Source organism: Neopsephotus bourkii, unplaced genomic scaffold (genome assembly GCF_033783945.1).
Source record: "Neopsephotus bourkii isolate Nb327-2 ecotype Australia unplaced genomic scaffold, CSIRO-AGI_Nbou_v1 NB_984, whole genome shotgun sequence".
Taxonomy (NCBI): Eukaryota; Metazoa; Chordata; class Aves; order Psittaciformes; family Psittacidae; genus Neopsephotus; species Neopsephotus bourkii.
In genome coordinates this window covers 1-24,934 of record NW_026901477.1, presented here as the reverse complement: position 1 = coordinate 24,934, position 24,934 = coordinate 1, and the positions used below count along the sequence as shown (strand labels likewise).

The window sequence follows — 24,934 nt, the reverse complement described above, 5'->3', positions numbered from 1 at the left end:
ACACAGATTGGAATGAATATCAAAATGAGTCACATAAGTTCTTTAAAATGACAAAGCCAATGAAGATTTTGCCATCAACTTCCCTGACTTAATCTGAAGTGTTTTATCTTGACTCTTCTTGCAATTTTTTCTCTTCCAATTTTTCTCTGAAGCAGTTTTGGGTAGTATTTTTAAATACAAAAAAAAAAAAAATCTAAACAAATTGTACAATCCATACAAATAGACAAAGTTGTAGGCCTACGCAAAGAACAGAGATCACAGCAATATACATTTTAATATGTTTTTAATATGAAATGTTGCATGTTTACATCAACTAGAAGTTTTATAAAGCAAAGATTAGGATACTGTGGAGATTTTATGTATCTCCAAGGACATTTCAATATTTTAGAAACAGTTGCATATGTCATGCAACTTTCACACTTTTTGTAGGAAGAGTCTTCCTGTACTGATTTTATTTCATTATCATATTCGTTATTCCATTCCTTTATCACTATATACAATTTTCCTGTGCATGCAAATACACATGTACATGTTTGTATGCATATATGCAACTGTAACTGATTCCACACATTCTGAAGTGTTTAGCTTAAATAAAGTTTACTGGGTCCTTTAATGGGTCCCTGGATTCAGTGCTGCAGCATAAAACAGAAAATTCATTCATTCAAACGTTTTCTCAAAAATGCCCTTTTTTTTTTTTTTTTTTTTGGTAGGTGGAAGGGTTAAGATGTTTCACTTCAGAAAAAAAAATTTAAAAAATCTGTCACCTCTCTAAGGAGGTGCTCTGGTATTTTAATCAACCTTGCAAGCTTCTTGAAAACAGAGTCAATACAAAAGCAAATGAAACAAGAAAGTTTCTCCATCCATTAGGGAACCTGAACAACAGCCAACTAGAAGTAAGAGATACTCAACAAGCACCTTTAGTGGGGATTGAAGAAAGATGCATAATGCCTAATTACTTAAATAGTAAAAGCTATTGAGAAAGTAGAAGTACTAGTAGTAATAGCATACTGATATACTCATGCCTTTATAATAAATATGGGGAATATAATTATTGCAACAATTTAACACATGCATGACCTGCTACAGGCTGTGACAACACGCTGCATTTCCAGTAATTCAGACTCCCTGGGAAGGGTACTCCTGAAAGTATATCACCAGTCTTAGAGCTGTAAAAAATATAATTCTCTTTTTTTCTTAAATGCAGTAAAGTTGTTCTCACATACTAATATGCCATAATATTATAACGTCTGCTGATCAATCAGAAACCTGCCTTTATAACATTATAATGTAATATTTGTCCATATAGGTGGAAATTCATGATGTTTCAGGGGAAAAAAAAAAATCCCACTTAAACTGTAAAAATAACACAATGTACTACAACAAGCACATTATTGATGCTACTTACCGAGGATGAGCCCAGCATGGATTTTGGAGACCTTATAATTCCAGCTATGGAATGACGTATAGTATCAAATCTTGAGACTTTGTCTTTCTTGTCCTAGGAGAAAAAGAAGTATCTCCAGTGAAACCCAGCAAATCGGTATGATTGGGATTAGTGGGATAAAGCTAACTTATTTACAAATTCTATAATTTCTTAAATATTTTGTGTAATTATTTTAAGTATCACTATTGCTAACTATAAAGAGAACTGAAATTCTTTTGTATACTAAAAGTACAGGACATAATTCTCAGTTCGCTCTCAACTGAAGTATATTATTTTAAAAGGACACTGATTTTAAAAAAGTCCGCATAGTAAAATAAAAATACACATGTACATTATCCTTGCTTAATATATGCTTGGGGGTTTTTCCTTTCATTAACATGTTCTTCTCTAACGACAGACTACTTGTAAATACTAGTACCAAACAGTGCAAGTTACAGGATCCATCTGTTTTCTGGCATTACTGTAAATCACAGGTGCAGGCACCATCTGGATTTTAAACTCTGTAAGTAGAGGGATCTAACTGGAACACTGAAACAGCCCTTAAGCACCTCTAGGTCAGCACAGGTCAACGTAAATTCCAAGGTACTCATAACTTGACTTAGCCCAAAGATTGCATATAACTTAACCTCTGATTTACCACCAACTCTCCAAGTTAGTATCAAAGAATCTTTCAAAAAATACAAAAAAGTATTTTTTTTAACACTGACAAACTGAGTTTATTGCTTGCAAATCACAATCAGAAACAGGAAAGATATTTTAATGAGATTCTGCAAAGTAATTAAACCTGAAGCAGAGAGATCACACATGGACAAACCCATTCTAAGTAGCTATAGGTTATCCATAAGCAACTGATAATGGAGACAGACTACAACTGCTTGCGAGTGTTAAAAACAAAACCTGCTTTCATGTTTTGGACACCCTGGACTGAAGAAATTGAAAAACTGATACTATAATAAACATAGCTTCAGTTTATTCCAGGACTTCAGAATGAGCAACAAAAACTGTTTATTCTGTACACAGAATATACCAGTGCTTGAAAATGACTCAAATACAATCTACTTAACAGGATACAGGTTAAACATTGTCTTAGTAATAGAAATTTATTTATTTGGCAGCAGAATTCTGCAATGTGCTTTAATATGTATGCTGTGCAAAAGAGTACAAAACCCAGTCAAACAGTAAAAACAGTAACAGGGATTTTATTATTCCCTGAAATATTCTTTAACAATGTGTCCATTTACGCATCAATAACCTTTATATTCCTTTTATCAGACTCAAGTAATATTGTATGCCAATTAATTTTCTCATAATAAAAATCTCTGTACTGGGACCTGATTTTTATTTTCACAATATTGATGAATTAAACAAAAAAAAAAACAAAAACTTATTAATGACTGAGGGTGACAGCGACTAATTTTGTTTGCATACTGGGTGTCAAATGATCCACTCATTTCACACATCTCTTCAGAAGTGAGCCATGATATTTAACTGCACTCAAATGTATTCTTACAGATCAGGAAAAAATAAGTTACCAAAAGATGCATGAATTCCATTTACACTTCCCCTAAACAAAGTCAGAAGTTTTCTATTTTACGCTAACAGTACGTTTATCTAATGACAACACCAAACTACAAGTGTGGCTCTACATTCACCAAATTCTCCTTACTGAAAAATGTTTTTTATACAACAGGGAGGTTTATTGACTCCTAAGTACTAGAAAGCCTCATGGACTCGAACACCAGAGGACTTTGACAAGCAGCACCAAATGCTACTCAGAGGCTAACAGTCACATTAAACAGAATGAGCATTAAAATGCAGATTAAAGGGCTTTGTTCAAAACGTGGTGCGTGTCCTGTTCAAACTACAGAACATTTATGAACACTGCTCGGTATTTTCACAGCACTTTCTCTCTGCCGTACTGAAACTACTCTGTATCTTACAGCAATGAAGACTTGTAATTTGTCGGCACAGCAGGCATTATCAAACATGTGACACACACAACCGTAGCTTGTACTGAGTTTATTTATTCGATTTAAGAATTTTTAGGGCAACCTGGGTAAAACTGAAGAGCAGCAACAACGGTCTTTTAAAGAATTTTTCTCTTTTTTTGCCATTCCTCAGCTGCAGACCACCTTAGAAGGATCCATTTAATCTTGCAGGAAACCACTTTTCACCGAGAACAGGATATTCACCAGTGTGAAAAGGGTTTTTTTATGCATATTACGTATTTTGTTTTCTAAACTTCTATAAGAATACAACCCAGAAAAGCCCATCTACTTTTTTATATTATACATATTATATAAATTATATTTTATATTATAGATATTTATGTGTGTGTATGATCTTACTAGTTACATCAGAGCATTATTTTAAGTCTACTTTCCAAAATAAAAGGAAATGCTCATCAGAGCTAGCCTTCAGTGATCTCCATCCTAGTTACATCAAATTTTGAATCTCTCAGTCAAGGCCCTCACAATTTAGCAAAGGGTTTAGTCGATGAAAGGATTTTCTCAGGGTATCAGGTTATTTAAAACTTCTGAAGGAAGCTAACAGAGAGCAAAGACTCTTCATGTCCTCAGGAAGAAAAGTTCATTGTAACTGCACACAATACTCATTCCAACAAACGTCAGATATCAGACTAACCAGGACAACCTTGCTGGCTATGTAGTCACTACACACACTTCAGACAAACTCATAAGACATGTTACTATCTTGACTAACAAACCCAAGGAGGACACGGGAAAGTAACTGGGAGCTTTCCAGGAGGGATGCTGTATAGAGCATTATGGAGTAGCATGGTTCCTAGCATACATGATCCAGCTACTAAGACATATTAGCTGATTCAGTTTCATTTTGGTTCAAATGAATGACTTTCAGAGATGTTAGCAAAATCATACTATGATTTCACAGTATCACAGTATCACAGTATGTTAGAGATTGGAAGGGACCTCAAAAGATCATCTAGTCCAATCCCCCTGCCGGAGCAGGAACACCTAGATAAGGTTACACAGGAACGTGTCCAGGCGGGTTTTGAATGTCTCCAAAGAAGGAGATTCCACAACCTCCCTGGGCAGCCTGTTCCAGTGTTCCGTCACCCTCACTGAGAAGAAGTTTCTTCTCAGGTTTAAGTGGAACCTCTTGTGCTCCAATTTGTACCCATTACCCCTTGTCCTTTCATTGTTTGCCACTGAGAAGAGCCTGGCTCCATCCTCGTGACACTCCCCCTTTATATATTTATATACACTAATAAGGCCACCCCTTAATCTCCTCTTCTCCAAACTATAGAGACCCAGCTCCCTCAGTCTTTCCTCATAAGGGAGATGCTCCACTCCCTTAATCATCTTAGTTGCCCTGCGCTGGACTCTCTCCAGCAGGTCCCTGTCCTTCCTAAACTGAGGGAATTTGTCACTTCCTTTATTTTATACTACACCAATTTCATTAAAAAGAAAACTAACTTGTGGGCCACAAATTTTATGCAATGACTTAATTATTGTAGAACAAATTGTAGTTTATCATTAAGAAGCTAGATATATATAAAAATATATACTGTCATTGGAGAACACTCAATCTATTTCTTTGATTGTGTTTAAGTGTACTTGTGGCATGAGAGTACGTCATACAAGGAATTACAAAAAATTCATTGACCGATAGTTCCCTTTTAGGACTAGCTGGATTTCTAATCACTCTCCAGAATGAATTTAAATGAGTTTCCACCACATTTGGGACTGGCACCTAGAGCAGGTAATGAATTTTCTATACATTGGACAATTACACCTACCAAAACTGCTGAAAAGCCGACTACTTACCCTGGACTGATGGAAGACTGAATGCAAAGAACCATTTTATGGGTGGGAATTACTGTCATTATCCTGTTTCACAATACTACAAAGCACTACTGCTTTTATTTCCAAATAATATAAAAAGGATTTATTAAGAAAAATAGCTTTTATTAAGAAACTTGTTGACAGCAGCTACTTGTAACCATCAGATTAAAGTGCTCTGTCATATTTTACAAGAAATCAATTTTGGATGCAGCAGTGTTGTTATAATTCTGTCACAAAACAAGGAATGCTGAACTCCTGGTTCCAGCTGTATACATTTCAGTCGGACTTTTGTTCCAGTTCTTTTTTTTTCCTTCTTAACAGTCAAAACAACTACCTCAGCCCTTTTCAAGAGATGTCAGGGTAGAAGACAACCACTCAGGCACTCTTAATTTTACTTTCCATTTTTCAATTTTGACAAGACGGAGAAAGGAAAAATAAAACCCCCAAAAGAAATGTAGGATTCAGGGCAGTCGTAAAATGCAAGGGAAGTGCTCCCTGTTTTGGTTGAGGACCTCCTTATATGCATCTTTCTATGCGAAACACAGAAAGCCAAGCTTCTCTCTTTCTTATGTTCACTTTAGGGGATTTTGTGCAACATGAGTTCCTGTCCATCCAATCCAAAAATGGATTTTTCCCTAAAATTTATCTTCTATAGCCATGCACTGCAACTGTTAGGGTCTTGTGGACAAAAATCTCCTTTTTGCCCGACATACAGTTCTGTCACTGGGCAAAATCATCACAGAACTTAGAGTGCATGAAAAATAATACAACATACCCAGAACTGTGACACAATCAAAATGACAGGCCTTAAGAATCACATTCACAATGATATTTGGAATGAACCTAAGCAAGACAAGGCAACAGTGGAAAAGATTTTGCTTAAATTGTGCTGCATAAGTCCCAGAGAGACTTTTAGCTGTATAAATCCAGAAAAATGTCTGTATCTTAGATGTTATTATAATATATATATACACACACACACATATATATACTCTTTTTAGAAAAGCAAGGAAGTAAGAAGCTAGACAGGGATCTAAGAAAGAAAAAAGCTAATGCTCCCAAGCGACAGGCTAATAGTAACATATCTCTACTGATCAAAAAGTGGAAGATTAGCAGTAAGAGGGACAATGGACAACGCAGCATAGATTTAATACTGGTAAAAACACTAGCCAGACATGTACATATAGGTCATATGAACAGGCAAATACTCTAATATTATTCCATTCAAAGGAAAACTGCCTAATGAGTCGGATACAAGGCATGGATACAGAGGCTGAATGTGAGGTTGCAAATGGAATCAGAGAAGCTTCATAGGAAATTTAGAGGAAATATGATGGAACACTCTAACTGAAAAAGGAACTAAATTTTCAAGGAAAGGACATTGCATTATTAGCGACATCTATCTTTCAGCGCAATACAGGAGCTCTAATAAAACCAGAAGGGAGGGGTTCCTGGTACTTACCGAAAATGGTATGCTCAAGCAAACATACAGATAAAAAAGACACAGCAGACAGTATCTGCCAGAGCAATTAAGACATTCTCTTTTTCATAAAGTAAATGCTTCAATTTTCCTGATGAAAAAGATACAGAACATTCATCTTAAGGCTTCAAATTCATGTAATGGGAAGAACAAGGGGAATTTTTGCTTTTAGAAGTCTATAAATGTCTGGCATGAGAATGGAGTTTAGTGATTTATCATCAAGAATTCTTCAAAGAAGCTTTAGAGAAAATAATTTTCTGAAAATGGATCTCTGCATTAATCACTTCAGCAGTGGGTGTTAGAAGTTATTCAGGAGACACTCCAAAACTATGTAACAGACTGTAAAAGCAACTCTAGCCTTCCTATTGATGACTGGATGAGGATTGTAACCACGAAAAAGTTATGATACATACGCGGGGAGATGTAAATGCTGATGTATATTAAAACCTGAACAGCAGATGCCTGATGTCCTTGAAGTCTATGATTTTATTTCTGAAGTAAGACTAACCTCATACCTGAAAAGCTTTTTTTTTTTTTTCCCTCTGGGTGTCTCAGAAAGACCATGGGTAGAAAACCAGATAAAGAATCACACTATCTTTACCAAACAAAACAGCATATTTTAAACTATTAACATGGCGCTCACAAATGTAATGAATTGCTGGCTGAATATGAGCTGATTATCTGAGCTGAACAGACCATTATTATCAGAGCACCTTCCCAGAAATATAATAAATACGTGTTTTCTTAGTTTGCTATTATAGGTATCTGCAACTGAGAGCAGCACTTTGCAGAGCCATGAAGACAGTACACAGAGTTACTAAAAATGAAAACATTCAAAGGTAATTAAAAATACCTCCAGTACACAGTGAAACCAATTAAACAGCACAGCTATTCAAAAATAATTTTTTGATAAGGTAACACTTTCTGTTTTAAACACAAGCAACACCTTCCAAAGCAGCAGAAATTATGCATAATTGAGGTACACATACTGTAAACCACTGTACTGCCTGTAAAGTAATGTTCCACCTTTTGAATTGCAGAGTGTAGCCAGAAAAACACAGACTTACTGGTGTGAAATTTAAGAACAGCTATGTTTTCTCAGACAAAGATACAGCCCAGGCTATGCCAGTGGCCTAATGGCCCTCTGGAAAAGACAGATAATTCTTTAGAGCATATATTTGTCCTCTTAAGTTCTGTGGTATAAGAACTGCTTTGGTCATGTAAGATGCTATGTTTCTACATGTAACAGTTATGGAAGGAGTTTTTCCAGTTGCTTTCTGAATCCATATGAACTACTACAGACCACTGCTGTAGCAACCAACTGCACAACTTCATTACATGTTTTTGAAGAACACGTTTGTCTGCTTGCTTTGAATCATCTGCCTCTGTGGTTATTTGATGGCCCCTACTTCTTCCTTCTGAAGAGACCGTGAACAACCAGCATTTTGCATTCACTTTCTCCATGTCACTCAACACATTGTATATATCTGTATCACATAACCCTTTAGTCTGCTTTCCAAGTCTGTGAAGCCCAATCTACACATCCACTAATTCTACAGAAACTCCTCCACATATTTGAGCATTATTTTGCCTTTCTGAATTCTCCTATGTAAATTTGGCAATTTACAGAGCTGAAAATAAGCAATTACATGGAGGCAGATTCTTCTAGGTGGTATACAACACAAGGAAAACAGCAACAGAGAAGAATTCCAGTTAGATATTGGGGGGAAGAGAATCACCATGAGGACAGTGATCAAACACTGAAAGAGATTGCCCGAGAGACTTCCATCACTAGAGCTGCTAGAACCTCAGCTGCAAGAAGGGATTTTGCAGCCTGACATAACATAAAATATGACCCTGCTCTGAGCAAGAAGCAAGACCAGATGGCTTCCCTGAGATCTCTTCCAATTCTGCAGTTCTGAGATATATGGGAAGCAGGTGCACATCAATTTACACAGTGATGTAATGTTTTCTTCTCTATCTTCTCTCCCTTTCCACAAAACTTCTAGCATATTTTTTAGTTTAGAGCACTAAAGTAAATAGTGACCTGATATCTTCAGGAACATTCAGACCTTGTTTTGAGTGGTAACTCTGAGTTCATTACTGTTGTATGTGAAATCAAGCACTGTTACAACAATCCATTCTGCAGGAATGTAATTACTCATATATAACACTAATATTAAAAAAAACAAATACAGATATAATCTGCATAATTTATAACAAGGAATTCACTCAACTTACTACCAAAAATATTTGCTTTATTTCCAAATAAAGTTTTCTACTATTTTGATTCCTTCTATGCATATTATTACTTATAAATCAGAATCTTTAAGGTGCAGCACAGACTAGAAAAGTGTTTTTTTTTCTGTTCAGAGAAACAGCAATAAAAAAGATCATTACACAAGAGACTGGTGAACTATTTGGAGACAAAAACCTGGAGACAAAAAAAAATCGGCAAATTTTACTTAGGAAAGCAGCAGATATCAGCATACACTTTGTACAAATGAATTATTGTTTTAAAAAGCAGCATGTATTCATGATTGACCCTTTGCTTTCTTTTTGAACGACTATCTATCAGAACAGAATGTACAGTTAAGTTGACTGCACTGTTATCTGTTTTAATTAAGAGTTTCAGATGACCAATTTTTCAAGCTATGTATAAAATGTCAGGGAAACATCACTTTCATCTTTGAAATGATTAGTAAATCTTCCAAACACACAAATTAGACATCTTTAAGGAATCAGAGTACCTCTTAACTGGGGCTAGCAATAATGTTTCCAGAGACATGGTACATTTTAATTTTTACATACTAAGCAACTTTTTTATAAAAGGCAAAAAAAAAAAATAAAATGTTGATTTCATCTAATTATCATCAAGAATGTCAACTGTTCTCTAGCGAAGATGATGACTAAATGCACTGCACCTAAGTTGAGACACGGATATCCTGCCCCATCACTGTTTTTGTGAAAGGAAAAGGTAGACAGAGAAACGCTTTTGCAAGGCAGATAGAATTTAGTAAAGAATTCCTTCTCTGCTTAATCAATCTATCTCTACACCATGAATATACCTCCATCCTCTGATTGCATAATGATGCCAAACAAAGGAGAATTGATTTCAGTAAAGGCAACTTAACCAACCAGTTCAGACTTCTGAAAGCTTAGAGACAAATTTGGAAGGAATAAACATTTTTGAAAAATTTGGATTTCTTGACCTATGCTCAAGAGAGCCATCAAAACAGGGCAATTTTAACAGAGGAAGAATTTGGTGAAAGACAGCTGTATAAGCAAATAATACAAAAAGGTGAAGAACCTCTAAGGCTGCATTTTGCATGAGGCATGACTGATTTTACAGTGCAGGTGGCTGAAGTACAGTGAATCACAGAATGAACTCAGCAGTTTAAGCAGATATAAACACAACTTCCAGGCATTTTTACGTGAGGATCTGGACTGTTGAACATAAGAAGTGTTGCATAAAATGGCAAAAAAAAAAGCCTCAATTCCTAATGGTCTCTGCAATGGTCAGTAGCTGAAGACAGGAAAGGATGAAGATCACTCGTAGTTACTACAAGCATGTTGGTGAATCCCTGGAGAGCAGTGTACATGCAAAGAATGCCACATGGAATGGAAACTACCTTTACTAACCACAAACTTACAATGGCAGTAATAGGCTTGCCAGAAATCTATGTAAATTTACATACCTTCCACACTGAAGAACACAAACCATTCTCCCTTCCTCATTAAGAGCAAAAACCTGTGCTCTGGTTATTTTATAACTCAAAAATTGCAGATCAGAAGCCAACCCGCATTTCATCAAAGCACAAAGCATGAACTGCTCTCAATCGTTTATTCCTGATCTGCACAGGCAAATTTCCTCCAGTTCCACCAACTATAATGGTACCAGAACCCTGGGAAACGTGATCCCAAATCTGTTAGGCTCTTTGTAGGGAGGGGATCAGAAGGCAACAAAGACAAAAATTGTAGCTATAAGCAGGTGAATTATTGCTGCTACAAAGACTACTCAAAAGATGTCACAGAAAAATAGGCTCCCTCTAAAAGGAGATTTTTCTAAGGACTTTGGAATTCAGCATTTTGTATCCAAACGAGAATAAATTGATAGACAACTGAAACAACTTACAGGATGTTGTACCAGCCAAATAAAGTTAGGACTGAAGCTATGAGAGCAAGTAGTCTGTCCATCAGCCAACAAAGCAGAGCACTGTGCCAGCTGACAGCTATGCAGCCCAAAAGATACCCAAATACAGCATTTATAAGTACAGCATGAACTGAATTCAGCATACTGTTAGTGACTGCATTTCATAGGCAGGTCAATTACTTTAATTAGAATGAATTAGTCAGTAGCATAAGGAACAACACAGTCTTTCCAGATCTCATTAAATATATATTCTAAAAGCTGTGGTTTGCATTTAATTGCTTTTTAGTTAAAGATGTGTCACAGTATGTCACACAGGCACAGTAATGCCTGCTAAAGAAATATGTCTGACAAATCCAGCGGTGGAGTTCAGATTTGGGGCATTCAAGCCCAAGAAAGCCTAGTCTCTGGAATTAGATTAGAGGCACTGAAGCAGCTATACCCTGAAGTGCCAACAGCTGCAAGGGAATCAGTGGCCAGAAGTCAACATGTAAGGAAGGAACAGGGAAGAAGAACATGCTCCCCATATCGCATGACCTTGAAATCCACAAGCAACCATTAATTCCTTCCAGAGTCCATGAGACACCAAGAACTAAGTACTTCACAGCTGCAGACTCCCTGGCTGTAAGCAGGGACTCACAACTCAACTTTAGCACTCATCCATGCCAACCTACAGAAGACAGTATTCCACCCAGGGGAGAAGAATTCCCGTATTTTACCCTAACCTCAATGGAAGTTTCTAGAGGCCCATGACTAGCCCATTCTCCCCAGCCAACCATTACATGCACCCATGAGAAATGAGTTGTCTGTAACTTAATTATCATACCATTTTGACTGGTTTAAAGTAACATTCGTTGGATTCTGCACTCTACACACTGCCACCCAGAAACTGGAACCCAACAATGAAGATGCCCTTTGTGACTCCAAGTGGCTGTAGATGACTCACTGGTTTTGATGAAGTAACCCTGGCAAATGCTACATCAAGTGATGTGAAATAGCATTAAACATGTTATATGATCTGCCAAGATGTAAAACCTCTTTCTTCCCCAAACAAACAGCATTTTTAAATACAGACTTGTGATTGCATCCTGTTTTGGTAACTGTATTGTGAGAGGATGCATTTGTTGGATCACAATAAAACAAAGCTTGATGAGTTAACCCTGAACAACTTCAGTCAGATGAGACACAACAGGTTCTTAAGCCATATACACACTTAAATTAGCTGTTTAAAGAAGAAAACTGATACTTTTATAACCAGAAAGATTTTGTACTGCAACTAGATTCAAATTTGATGAGGTATTTCTGTTGGACAGCTAGCACAGTCAGAACATGATGTTCTTCACAGATCCCTGCCTCGACTTATTAACAAAACCAGATTTCATATTAATAGATAAAATGACAGACCAACTTTGTAACAGCTGCAATATACAACTTCAGCAGCTTCCTGAGGTAGGACTGATGAGAAATTTTTGTAGGATGCCAATTTAAAATTAAGCTTTCATTTCTATAAATAGTATCTACTGGCATAACTACTAGAAATACACTAGTATTTTTGTTCAGAACTGACACACAGAATACATAAATACCCACTATTTTTTCCATTAAAAGAAACAGCAAACCAACATTATGTTAAAGGTTTTTACACATTAAACAATACCACAAATATGTGTTAAACAACAGAACACGAAAAATGCAAACCCAATAGCCAGTGTTCAAATTCTAGTCTGAGTAAAGCCTATTATCCACTGACCTCATGTCATACAACACAGGTGTATAAATCATAAGCACAAACAAGACTACTCTGAAAATACAGCCATTGGAAGGAGGAAAGACTCAGTGTGCAAGTCTCAGTAATGGTATCAGAGAGTAACACATCTCAGTCCTATCCAAGCTGAAGTTCATAAATTGTATCTAGCACAATCAGCCAAAATAAATTATGCAGCGTTTTTCATGCAGAATTACAAAAAGACTGTGAATTTTTATGCTGAGTAGTCAACAACAGTCTTTCATGTGTTTCACTCTACTCATTAAAAGGAAACTTGTCCAACCAAGTGGTCTCTCCTCGAAGTTCATCAGTAGTACCTATTAAGCATTCTCAAGCTGCTTGACAAATAAAAGATAGTCTCCTCAGTAACAGAAGAAACGTCTTCTGCTGTCCCCTTCCCCCCACCAAAAAAGCACCAATAATTACTACAGATTATGAATATAGTTATACATGACTCAATGAGGCAACTTCTTAATAAGTATGTTGAAGAAAGGAACTGACATGATACTCTAGTTATCTTAGTTGAAAATCCTTATTTCCTCACTAATTTTCATCACATTATAAAGCTCCATTTCATTATCACACGGCTCCTGAGGCACTTCAATGTCAAGATCATATTGTACATACTATGATCCATATATGTAGAGATAATTTTACAATGATACATGTAAATCCCACAGACTGAACAGAACAATCACACAGCAGCAGCAAGCACCTGAAATGTACAAAACCCCTCTAATACACACCCACAGTTTGGATACCGTCACACTGGCTCTCTCAGCTGAGCTCTCCGAAGAACTAAATTAGTGACACTAGAGAGTATGTTCCACCAACAGCCTTAGAAGAAAACTCTCATATATTTTTCAAAAAGCCACTTCGTTGCCCCATACAAAAATTACCTGAAGACAAATCATCCCTCCATTAATGGTACTTATGTACATAAGTATGCCACATATTACTGTAGCTTGGAACTCTCATTCACAATTACAAAATAAGCACAATTACACTGTAATGAGACATCCCATTAGGGAGGAAATGCTCTCAATTCCTACCTGCAGGTTTGTCTTTTGGTCGCACTTGTTGAGATGACAGTATATCCTCTCTATGCTATAATAATGGCAGACTTTTACAGAAAAAAAGTTAGTTTATATCAGATGTTCTGAACCTTAATTCTCCTTAAAGATAGGGGCTTCCTTTTCAGACTCATGAAAGATTTTTGTACCTAAAAGTTTATTTTTTTTAAACTCAGAATTTACTATTTCACTTTTTTTTTTTCAGACCTCTCTGAATATATCTCCCCTCACTTAAAAATACTAAAAAATATATTACTGAAGAATGACCCAAAGAAAAGAAAAAATAAAAAAAACCCCAGTGATATCTGAAACATGCTATTTTATTAGCCCACTGTTAAGAATCACTAACAGTAAAATATAAAAAGAAGAACAAAAAATTACTGGGTCTGTATCTTAAGAGCAGGGCTCTGAAAAAGAGATTAGAATGCCATTCTGTTTTCTCAGAGTGTAGCAAGTAAGAGTCTCCCCACAGCTTTTTGCCATACTCATGGCAAAAAGAGCAGAAGCCACAAAGCAAACCATAAAATCATACAATTCAATCAGGCAATAAACTACCAGTGGCACTAGATCAAACCCATAAATTCTAATTCCAAGAAGTATTTTACAGTGCATTTTAACACTTTCAGAAACATAATAATTGCCTTTAAGAACAAGGGTATTTTTAACCAGCCAATTAAAAAGGGAGATGATTTGAAGCAGTCAAATTCTATCCCACTATTTCCTCTGTGTTGCCTAGAGGGTATAAGTTAATAGTTGCACAAATCCTGTCCCATCACTATGAAAAAAGATGCAAGAAGCTAATAATGATAATTCTGGCAGAGAATTACTATTTTTCTCCCAGCACACAAACATTCTGAAACATACCAAAACTTACGCTGGATACCAATATGTGATTTCTATTCAAAGCGAAACTTCTGACTGAAGCTCTCCTAATTCACAGAGAAGAATTTGACTGAGAGAACAAATCCCCAGTGGGTGTGCAATGCTGCAACATTACTATGATGAAGCCTTCTTCTCAAGGAAAACTGAAAGGCCTCGAAATATATTTGGCTGTTCAAGAGAAGTGTATGTACTTATCTTAAGAACATATATTCTCCTTCATACATAGAGCACAAACTAATTCTGCACTTAAAATATTCTGAGAGTTTGTTTGTTTGAACGAGTCACCTCCCTCAATTTCTCCCCAGTTCTAATTTTCCTTTCCCCAAGACTAGGTTATTGCCCAACACTTTTTGATAAATTAAATGATAACTTTAAGAAATACATGATTTCTGAACCTCAGTCTATGAAAAGATTACAGTCATGCTAATCTTTCACTTCAGATGTTCCTAGGCATGTTCACTGGAGAGAAACTCGACAGCTCCACAGATCTTCCACCTTGTAAATTCTGGACCACTCAGTAACTCCCACATGGGACAAATTATGACTGAGTTCATCTGTCTGTTTCCTTAGTATGCCCTTTTGGATTGCTCTTACTCTGACACATGTCCACCAGGCAAGTATGATTTACAAAGAGAAGTAACAGAACATGCTCATTCTGTGAGCAAGATGAATAGAGTTCATCCTCCACACTTCCTAGAAGCATCTGACATTTGGAGCATTTTTCTCCATGTTAAGTTTGGCTGTAAGCCAGAAACACACATACCAGCCAGCAAGCTTGGAAAGTGGACCAAAGCAAAGATCACTTAGATGAACTCCAGTTGTCCGGGCAACCAACAAATGCAACTGTTTATTTCCAAGGCTTTTATGAATTAATAAGCACAATTTCAACATGACTGCACTGGCAGCATTTCCTCTACTGAAGAAAAAATAACTGAGAGAACAGATAGGGATACCAACACTGCATAAACTTACTTTGGCCCGGTTTCTATTGACAAGAAACTTAAAATTCTTGGAATAGCACAGTGGAAGTCTACAAGATTTATAAATACATAAATCAAATAACTGTGAAGGGCTCCCCTACTACTTCGCACTACATGCCCTCATATAATCTTAGTTTTATATGTCATGAGACACAAATTAGTGGAGAATTACTTATATGGACAGATAAGCAAGGGAGCTGTTTGGTGACTTTAAAAAATTTAGAACTGACAAATTGATTAAATTTGTCAATTATGATTTTAGTGAGAATCCTGAAAACATTTCCCTCAAACCCAAACCTGCACAGGAAGATTCTTAAGACTACTGGTTTGCTGACTGCACTATTAGAAGGAGAACTTAGTCATGGAATTTAGGAAGTGGGCACGGAAATACAAAGCATTCATACTAGGAAAATACTGTTTCATGCATTTCATATTTTTCTTCATAACCATTGAGAACTTGTTGGGTTTTTCTACCAAAATCTTTACCAAAAGCTGGCTTACCTTACTTTTAAAGCTTTTACTGAGAATAGAATAGGATCTCTGAAGCCTTTGTTGAAGGAATGACAAATAGTAAAACCAGTGACGTATGAGGTGAACTTCTATGTATTTTTTTCCTTTTGGATAATTCTTCTATAACAGGTAAAACTGGAATTCAGAAATGCAGAATCTCTACAAAACCAGTGTATCCCACTGCATACAGTTTTAAGCATATCACTCTTCTGGAAGGGATTGGTGAGATCAATCCCATGATATTGTGATGCTTCAGCTTCCTTCTACCCTGTGTAGCTCTCATGAATTAATGTTATCAGAAACATTACAGTCTCCTTCCTGACTCATCTGCACTCCAGAGAACCTTTCATCCCGACAGCCAAGCTGGAGAGGGAGTCCTTTAAGGAGTGTATGGAGAAAGAACAGTGACATCGTACTGTTGCTCCATGGACATTATAGCTACACAGCTCTTTTAGTTGCCTTCCATATTACTGGAGATTATGAATTAAGGTCTACATACATTACAGCTACATGTATTTTTTATTATTTGGAAAAAAAAATAAAAAATCCAAACAAAAAAAGAGAAAGCCATTATTTCAGATTATTTAGATGTCAGTCAGATGAGAACACACATTTTTTTCCTCCATGTTTGTGTGTCTTACATGGCTTTTCTAAACATATGTAATGACGAAAAATTTTGATTTTTCAGTCGCAACTTGTCTTCTGGCACTTAGCTCCACCTGCTGACAATTCTTTAAGTATTGCAAAGGCTGCATACAAAATTTAATTTTTATCAGTGGTTCCAGTATAATGCTGTAGTACTCAACATAAATATACTTGACACATTTCTATAGTGAGAAAACCATAGTTTTAAATACATGTTCTTAAAAGTAATGGGATTGCACCTATATAATATTTGTTTTTACCTTGAAAAGCAAAAGGAGAAAACATTTTAAAGTGGAATACAGATTTCACTGTATTATTGCTAAACAAAATTAATTACTATTTTATTTTAACTAGGCTTAAGCACTTTGTGAAGATTTCCTACTCTGTAACAACTTCCAAGCTAACACTGACGCTGTAATTTTAAACTTTTGAAATGGAAACCACCATCGTTGTACTTAATTACCTGAGTAAGCATTTAACTGGCACTGCAATATTCCAAATATTCCTGGTGGTTTTATTTCTATTCAGATTTTAAGATATAAGTGTTGTTGTTGTTGTTGCATTTGCTTTAATTACAGAGGACTACTGCCATGCTCTGTTAACCATACTAATAGCAAGAACAGCATTTATACCTTAGAACAAAAGACAGGCCGTACATCCATTGACCTAACACCTAAACATGAAACACTAGTTCAAGCTTCCAGCTACTGGTTAATTTTTGTAAAGTAACATAATACATACCCAATCAATCTGGACGCATTTGGGAAATAAACCCAAAAGTTTACAAGGAATAACCAGCTTTTTCTTAGTATTTATCTCTTAAACATAAGTATAGAAGAAAAAGTTAACTATGGTTTTTTGGATTACATAGTGCATTGTATAACCTGAACAGGCTCAAAGCCATTATTTTAAACTTGTAGCAACTTCAGCATTAAAATTATCTCTGTCTTGCATGGTCATCTCAGTAGAAAGGCATAAATACTAGGAAAAAAAAATTTGCCACATATGAAGCCAAAACTAATAAATGCAATGTTCAGTAATGGCCAAAAGTAGAAATTCTTTTTCAACTCCTTGCTATGGTACATCACTGAACAAAAGAGAAGCATCCGGCAATTTCCTTTTTAATTAAAATGTACACATAAACACCAATACACAGCTAACATTCTGCAAACAATAAAATACATTGAATAAATCAAACCATACTGAAGACACTAACAATGTGTGCAGTCTACAGTTTACAGAGACAAAAAAAGAACAAGGAAAGAAAGGAAGTTATAACAAATACGTGTAACACTGTCTATAAAAACACATCAAAAAGCACTTCATAATTTCATTCCTTGTTAGTATTCTAGTGTACTGTTACCTAATGTATGAGATGGAAAACAACACAATTTGTGCACTAATCTACTATGAATTTAATTGTATTTATATGACAGCTTATAAATACTCAAACCGGAAACTTTACAAAATGTTTTGCATATCATATTTTTAATTTTAAATTACAAAAAAACCCTCATTTGTGACTGAATACACTAAAATTTACTTCATATGCATGCTCACCACACAAGCCAACTCTGATTTTGTCATTCCTAGGAATAGAATTCGTAAAACAAGCGTTTCTGATGAAGTTCTGAAGAGGAATACATAGCCACATTCAAATGTAGTATCAGACAACATTTAAATGAACTGCTTCTGGATACAGACAAGAAACCTAGACAGAATCATAGCTGAAGAAACAGCAATCCTCTTCAATGATACCACAATGAGCAATCAGCAGTAAGAACATTTCATTTTAATCATTTAACAGCTGCACAATTTTAAGCAGTTTTGCCTAAAAAAACACCCTATTATAAAAAGCATCAGGAAGCTTATTTATTTGAACAGCCTGTTGGTGTATTATTTTTTCATCTTGAAATACAGTCAAGACTGCCCTCTCATGTTACAGGAACTTAAAAAAAGTTCAGTTTAGATTTGCGCTGCATCTACCACTTTTTAATCAATTTTACTAGCACATGATATTAACTTAATGGTTAGACAAAATGTAAGTGGTATCTGCCTGTTTTAAATAAATTACTCAAGGGAAATCACTCAACATTGAAGTCAAATTCCATTATTTTTCCTGAGTATTCTTTACTTTGTGTTGTACATACATGCAAGGATTATTTTCTCATGCCCATTGAATCAGAGATTTGGATACAGGATGACAGTTTTTAGTACTCATACACTGAGGTAGAAAAATACCAGTCTCTTGATTAGACTCATCACCTCAACTAACCCTTACGGACAATATTCACTAGCAATATACACATCCTGTAGTAACGCTGCATATAAATAACTATGAAATACCATAATTACTATAACTAACATATGAAACAACTAACAAGAAAGCCTACCCCAAAAAGATTCCAAGCCAACTAATCTTTCACAATCATTACCCTAATCTTTCCTTCTCCACCTTTTTGTGCTTTAGCAACTCCTCCTAGATTATGATTAGCATCCCACCTTTGTGAAATTATGTTTTGTACCAGTGAAAATGGCAACAATCTGCCAGTGCCTTGTAAGTACTAAACAGTAGTGGAAGTAAGAGAATACTGATAATTAAGTGTATCTGTAGAAAGAGAATGGAAATAAAAACAAACTTGGTTCCGCAAATAGAGAAAACAAAAGCATTCTTACCAGAAACAATCATTTCATTATTATTTCACTGAGCTAGTGCTCTGTGGGCCAAAACAAATGGCAAGCTAAACCTCCAAAGAAAACAAGTCGTCAAAATCTCATATATGTCAAACTTAATCCATAAAAGCAAACACTACTGCTTTTCCCTTTAGTAATCAGAGTTTGGTTTTTTTATGCAGCCTACTGTCCCTACACATAGCTGCATTCAATTGAGAAAAGGAAGTCACAAAATATTAGCAAAGTACTTGTTCAAATTACATGGGGCCTCATCATAGTACAAAACGTTCCTTTTGATAATTAAGAGGATGTAAATATTTAAAAGTAAGTTGCAAAGAAACCAGCGTTTTGTTTCTATTCAAAGAAAAGAGTAATTAGTATACATAAAAGTAACTTCTTAGTTACACAATGTGTACAGCAATTCCAGCAGCTTTTACTGTTATATTTCTATCTACAACTCTGAAGGTTCAACACAGTCAATGAAATTACCAGTAGCTACTCAGCTATGTTTACTAAATCTATTTAAGGTTTTATCCATTTGATTATAAAACAGTCTAATGAGAATCTAAGCATCAACTGTACAGAAGAACAAACCAAGTCCACAGACATATAGGGAGCGTTACAAGTCGTTCACACTTAAAAAAAAAAATAAAAAAAATTGCACAACTGAACCTTTTTTTTAGACAAGTCTCCACGAATGGTAATTGAGGTTTACTCAGTCATCCCTGTGAATATCTTGGGACTCTATCCAGCACTAAAGTACAATAGAAAGGCTGCACACTTCAGTAAAACAGATGTAAAACTTACCATAGAAGTCACTGATCTGGCATCTTCTTCATAATTCACTACAGGTGGTGGCTCTTTCCCATCATTCTCTTGAACTTTTTGTTCCAGTAGTTCTTTCTGGGCTGCAAATTTTGCCTCAGAGCATCTTAATTGCTGAACTGTTTGCTTAAGTTCTTCCAGCGCTTGCTTTTGGCTCAGTAAGAGTACAATACTGCAGAGAAAAATAACAAACCATTTTAAAATATACATGACTTAAAATACATGGTTTGTTTCATAAATCTTTTTAAAAAAAAAAAGACAAACATACAAAAAAGAGCACGAAAACTTCTCAACAGAATTATCTGTTCAAAGGCATAAACACATGACGCAATTCTAGAAAATTTCCAAAGCTATAAGGCAATGCGAGCACCTACTTTGCCATTCTCTTTTCTCAATCTATCCCCAAATCATGTTGTAATAAATATAGATGAAACTCCTATTTTTGTCCATTTTTTACTGAATTTATAAACACTAGGGTTCACCATTCTTTAGAGAAGAAATACAATTTTGGTTTATGATTTCCAGCAGTGAGAAATCCACTGCAATCCACATAGTTGTTGTTATACTAATTAGCACTATAAATTCACTTTACATCCAGTATAAATTCATTTGGCGTAAAGTTAGATTTATCTGCTGTGTCTTCTGGACTGAAAGGTCCTCTACTAAATAGGTATTTCTGAACTGCAATATAGCATTCTGCTATACAAAGCTAAGTAAATACTCTATGAGGAGGTAAACGCAATTTTTTCTTGCCTTCTGCATGTTTTATGGCTCTTCTATGAATACCCCTCATGCCCCTGAATACTTCAAGACAGACGCAATTCAATCATTACTGAAGGACAAGCAGACCTGTCAAAACATCTGCAGGTACCTATATGACTCAATTATCCCCAAGAAATGCCAAAACCAAAGGTGACCAGAAGCTGCCCAAAAGACAGAATCATTCACAGTACTATACAGATACCCTTTAAGGCACTCAACTGAAGCCCAGTGACATGTCATCTATAAAGAAATGCAAAGTTCTAACAGTCTGCAAGCACAGGTGAAGGAGGTAGAGTGACCAGAACTGTAAAGAATGAGGACAAGCTGAAGAAAAATCACAGTATTCCATCTCTGTGTATCTTTCTGATAATCCCTGAAGACAAGAGCCTCCTGCATGGCCTACCCTTAGAGAAAAAAAGTCACAGATACTGAGATTCACAAACTGATGCTGTACCAAATGACTACTCAAACAGGTTCACAAATGATAACAGAACCATGTCATAAAATCCTCATTGGCAAAAAAAGATAAAAATAATACCCCTATAGATTAGCATTGTACCAAGTCACCAAAGAACAGAATTCTCTACAATCAGCAGCATAATCATTCATGTTAAAATAATAAGTATGATGTATAAAGACACAAACAGAGCACTTGAAACAAAGAAGTTGTGGCTACCCCATCCCTGACAGTGTTCAAGGCCATACTGGATGGCTCTTGGAGCAACCTGGTCTAGTGGAAGCTGTCCCTACCCATGGCAGGGGGCTGGAACTAGATGATCTTTAAGCTCCCTTCCAAACCAAACCATTCTATGATTCTGTGAAACTGAGGTTTGTCATGAAGACTGCACACATTTAAAAGCACCACAGAAACAAAACCACCATTATTCTGACATTATCCTCAAGATAATGTTCTTTCATATGGTTCTCTAGAAAAAAAAGAGATCACCCTGTGAAAATTATGCTCTTCCACCATCTGCAGGGCCTTGGTTATGGTGGCTAGAATGACAAATCTCAAACACTGAATGGCTTCCTTCTTATCATGATCTGGAGATAAGACACACCTTTCAAGTTAAAAGTCACAAGCTATTCTCCCTCCTCAACTGTGGCAAAAGGGATTACCATCTAATTGGCTTGCCCAAATCCAACATAGACTGCTCGCCATTCCATCTATGTAAGAGGAATTAGAACCTATAAAACTATTTGCCTATGGTTTGCCTGAGTGCAAACTTTATAATCCTTGTGGCATATTAAGAGCTGCTACACCTCAGAGAGTAAGATCTTGTGTGAAGAATCCTTGTAAGACCTGAAGAGGGCAACATGTTGGGAAGTGGTAAAAAGGTTAACTGAATTAAAAAACAAATATTCAATATGCTATCATGTTAGGAAGGCAGATGGTATGTCTTACATACACATATATAAATAAAACATAAAAACACTCCCTGTGTTATGGGTGATACTGTCATTTGAAGAAGGAAATGGATATTGATAATTATATCTTTATATATTTATAATTATTAATGCAGAGAAACACAATATCAGAGACCTGAAGATACAGTTCTGTACATGCCCTAATTAAAAGCTTAATATACGCAAAGATCAATTTGTAGTTTTGCCAGAATTAGACAATGAGAAATGTTTTTAAGCTCCAACCCAGACTGCTGCTGTGAATCCAGTAAACAACTCAGAACATGTGGTACTGAAGCTGTATCATAAAGAGGTAGGGGGACAGCTGAAGTCCAAACTGCTTCAAGTGAAGAGACAGAAAACACTATTTTGCAGACTTTTACCATCATTTTGCCCAGATAAAGTAGACAAGTAGAATTCCTCAGCACTGAAGGGCAATGCTCAGCACATTGGGTGAGGCTCAACAATAACATAGGGTCGAGAGCTCTTGCATTTGGAGCAGGCCTCCTCACTCTCTTTTCCCAATGACAGACTTGCACTGCACCAACAGAATAACCTCTGGCTCAGGAAGCAAACTTTCATTTTTTTGTTCAACTACCTTTATTTTTCGCCTTGTCTTGCAGCACTGATGCCAGTCCGTATGCTATGACAGTAGTCAAGAGCACTTAACAGTTGGATGAGAGATCTTCTGTGGACCCTAAGCACATGCAAAAAGATTCTGATCACTCTGAACTGCAGTTAAAAGGTGACAATAGGGTCTGTTGGAGGAAGGCATGACCAATGACAAATCAGAACTGGGATGATTTCATGGAAGCTTTTATCTGACAACTAGAAATCTAAACCAAATTTCATGCCTTTTAATACAACCTACAAGTGCTGGTGCAGACTGAACTGGAATCAGCCCCACAAACATCTACGGGATCAGTCAAAGGAGTCTTCCCACAGTGAGAAACACAGGGATGGTCTGAACTCTTTTCATAGAGAGGTAACTAATAATTATACTGAGGAAAACACCAAACCAAACCAAAAAGAAAAACACACCACCAAACTCATCTAGTTCAAATACCATTTATCCTTTAAGTAACATGCAGCAAGGAAGGTAGGTCAAGAACCAAGACTGGAAAATATACTGTGCCTATATGTGAATTTCACCAAAGAAAGGACAGGAAAGTATCTAACCAAAACACTAATATATACATTACATACGTAAAATTTTGTTTATGAATAAAATTATATCCAAAGTATCAAGTGACAAGTTGCCTTCAACAAGGAGCTTCAAGACTTCTTCAGCGAATGAAGAAAGGATTACCTGAGGACTTGTGTTCCAATTCACTGGTATTATAAACTCATATTTATGACCACGTTAGTAAGGTTATGACTGATTGCAGCAAGAATCAGAAAAACATCACCACAACAGGTTTGGTTGTGTGTTGTATTAACTTCAGTTTAGACTGGAATGTGAGTATTTTTTCTAACCAGAGGTAGAAAAAAAACTAAAGATCTTGTCCAATAATAATCTTTTACCAATAATATAATAATCTTTTACTTATGGCACTGTAAAGCACTCATTAATCCCTCACCTTCATTATTTATGATGCTGTACTACAATGTATCAGATCTACATTCAGTTTTGTAAAGAAAATGCAACAAAGAATTAACCTGATGAGCTCAAACCTATTCTTGCATAAGTACATCTTGAGCATGAGTCTGAAAGTCTTTCACAAAACTGTATCTACACAATAAACTCCATCAGAGAGGCAATCTAAATTGACCGCTCTTCTTCCATCAGGCTCAAGTTACAAATAACAAAAGGTCCAGTTCTTGAGCCATCTCAACACTGTGACAATTATAGCGAACTAATGGATCTGCTCAGTTCTCTACTGAATTAGGATCTGCAGTGGGTAAGGGTTATTTTAGAGATGAGGTATTCTTTTTCAAAATAATCTCTTCTCACAAAAGCAGAATATGATCAGTGATTGTTAATTCTTACTTCATAGGAAATTGATTATAGGTACTTTTCCCTCACATTACTGTATTTTGAAATTTCATTTTGACTTACTCAGACTTCTTTTCACAAGTCTTAGAGGACTCTTCTATTTTTTTCTCCAGTTCCAAAACAAGTTCCTCTTTGCTCAAAAGGTTTTGCTGTGTCTGAATCAGTTCTTCTATTACAGTTTTTAACCTGTAAGACACAGATTTCAGAAACCCACATTATTAATATGGAAACTGTATATATTTGGGAACATTATATTTTCTTCCTTAAGATGTAAAAGAGCATTACTCTTTACATTACCTTACTCAGTGCCTGGTAATCCTCTTCTGTGGATGGATGTTTATATTATGTTATTAACTCAAATTATTACAGACCCCATACTAATTTCTGTACACATACAAGCTTACAGAATGATCTGCTGCCTGCAGGCTCTCCTGAAGAAAATTTCTTCCAGAGAATGTGTTATGAGTTCTGTGAATTAATACCTTCCTAATATATTGCTAATTTATGAGACATTTTATGAA

General features: G+C 35.9%; 1 protein-coding gene across 1 annotated transcript in view; it reads right to left on the bottom strand.

Annotated features, from left to right (window-relative positions):
- Positions 1–24,622, bottom strand: part of LOC133215435 (tyrosine-protein kinase Fer) — a gene marked incomplete at its 5' end in the record, with an annotated part of 102,527 nt that extends 77,905 nt beyond the window's left edge. The window contains 3 exons of the mRNA XM_061359463.1: positions 1,406–1,498; positions 20,234–20,423; positions 24,477–24,622. Of these exons, the coding sequence (XP_061215447.1) occupies positions 1,406–1,498; positions 20,234–20,423; positions 24,477–24,622 (429 nt within the window). The remainder of the gene's footprint in view (positions 1–1,405; positions 1,499–20,233; positions 20,424–24,476) is intronic.
- Positions 24,623–24,934: the final 312 nt, after the last annotated feature.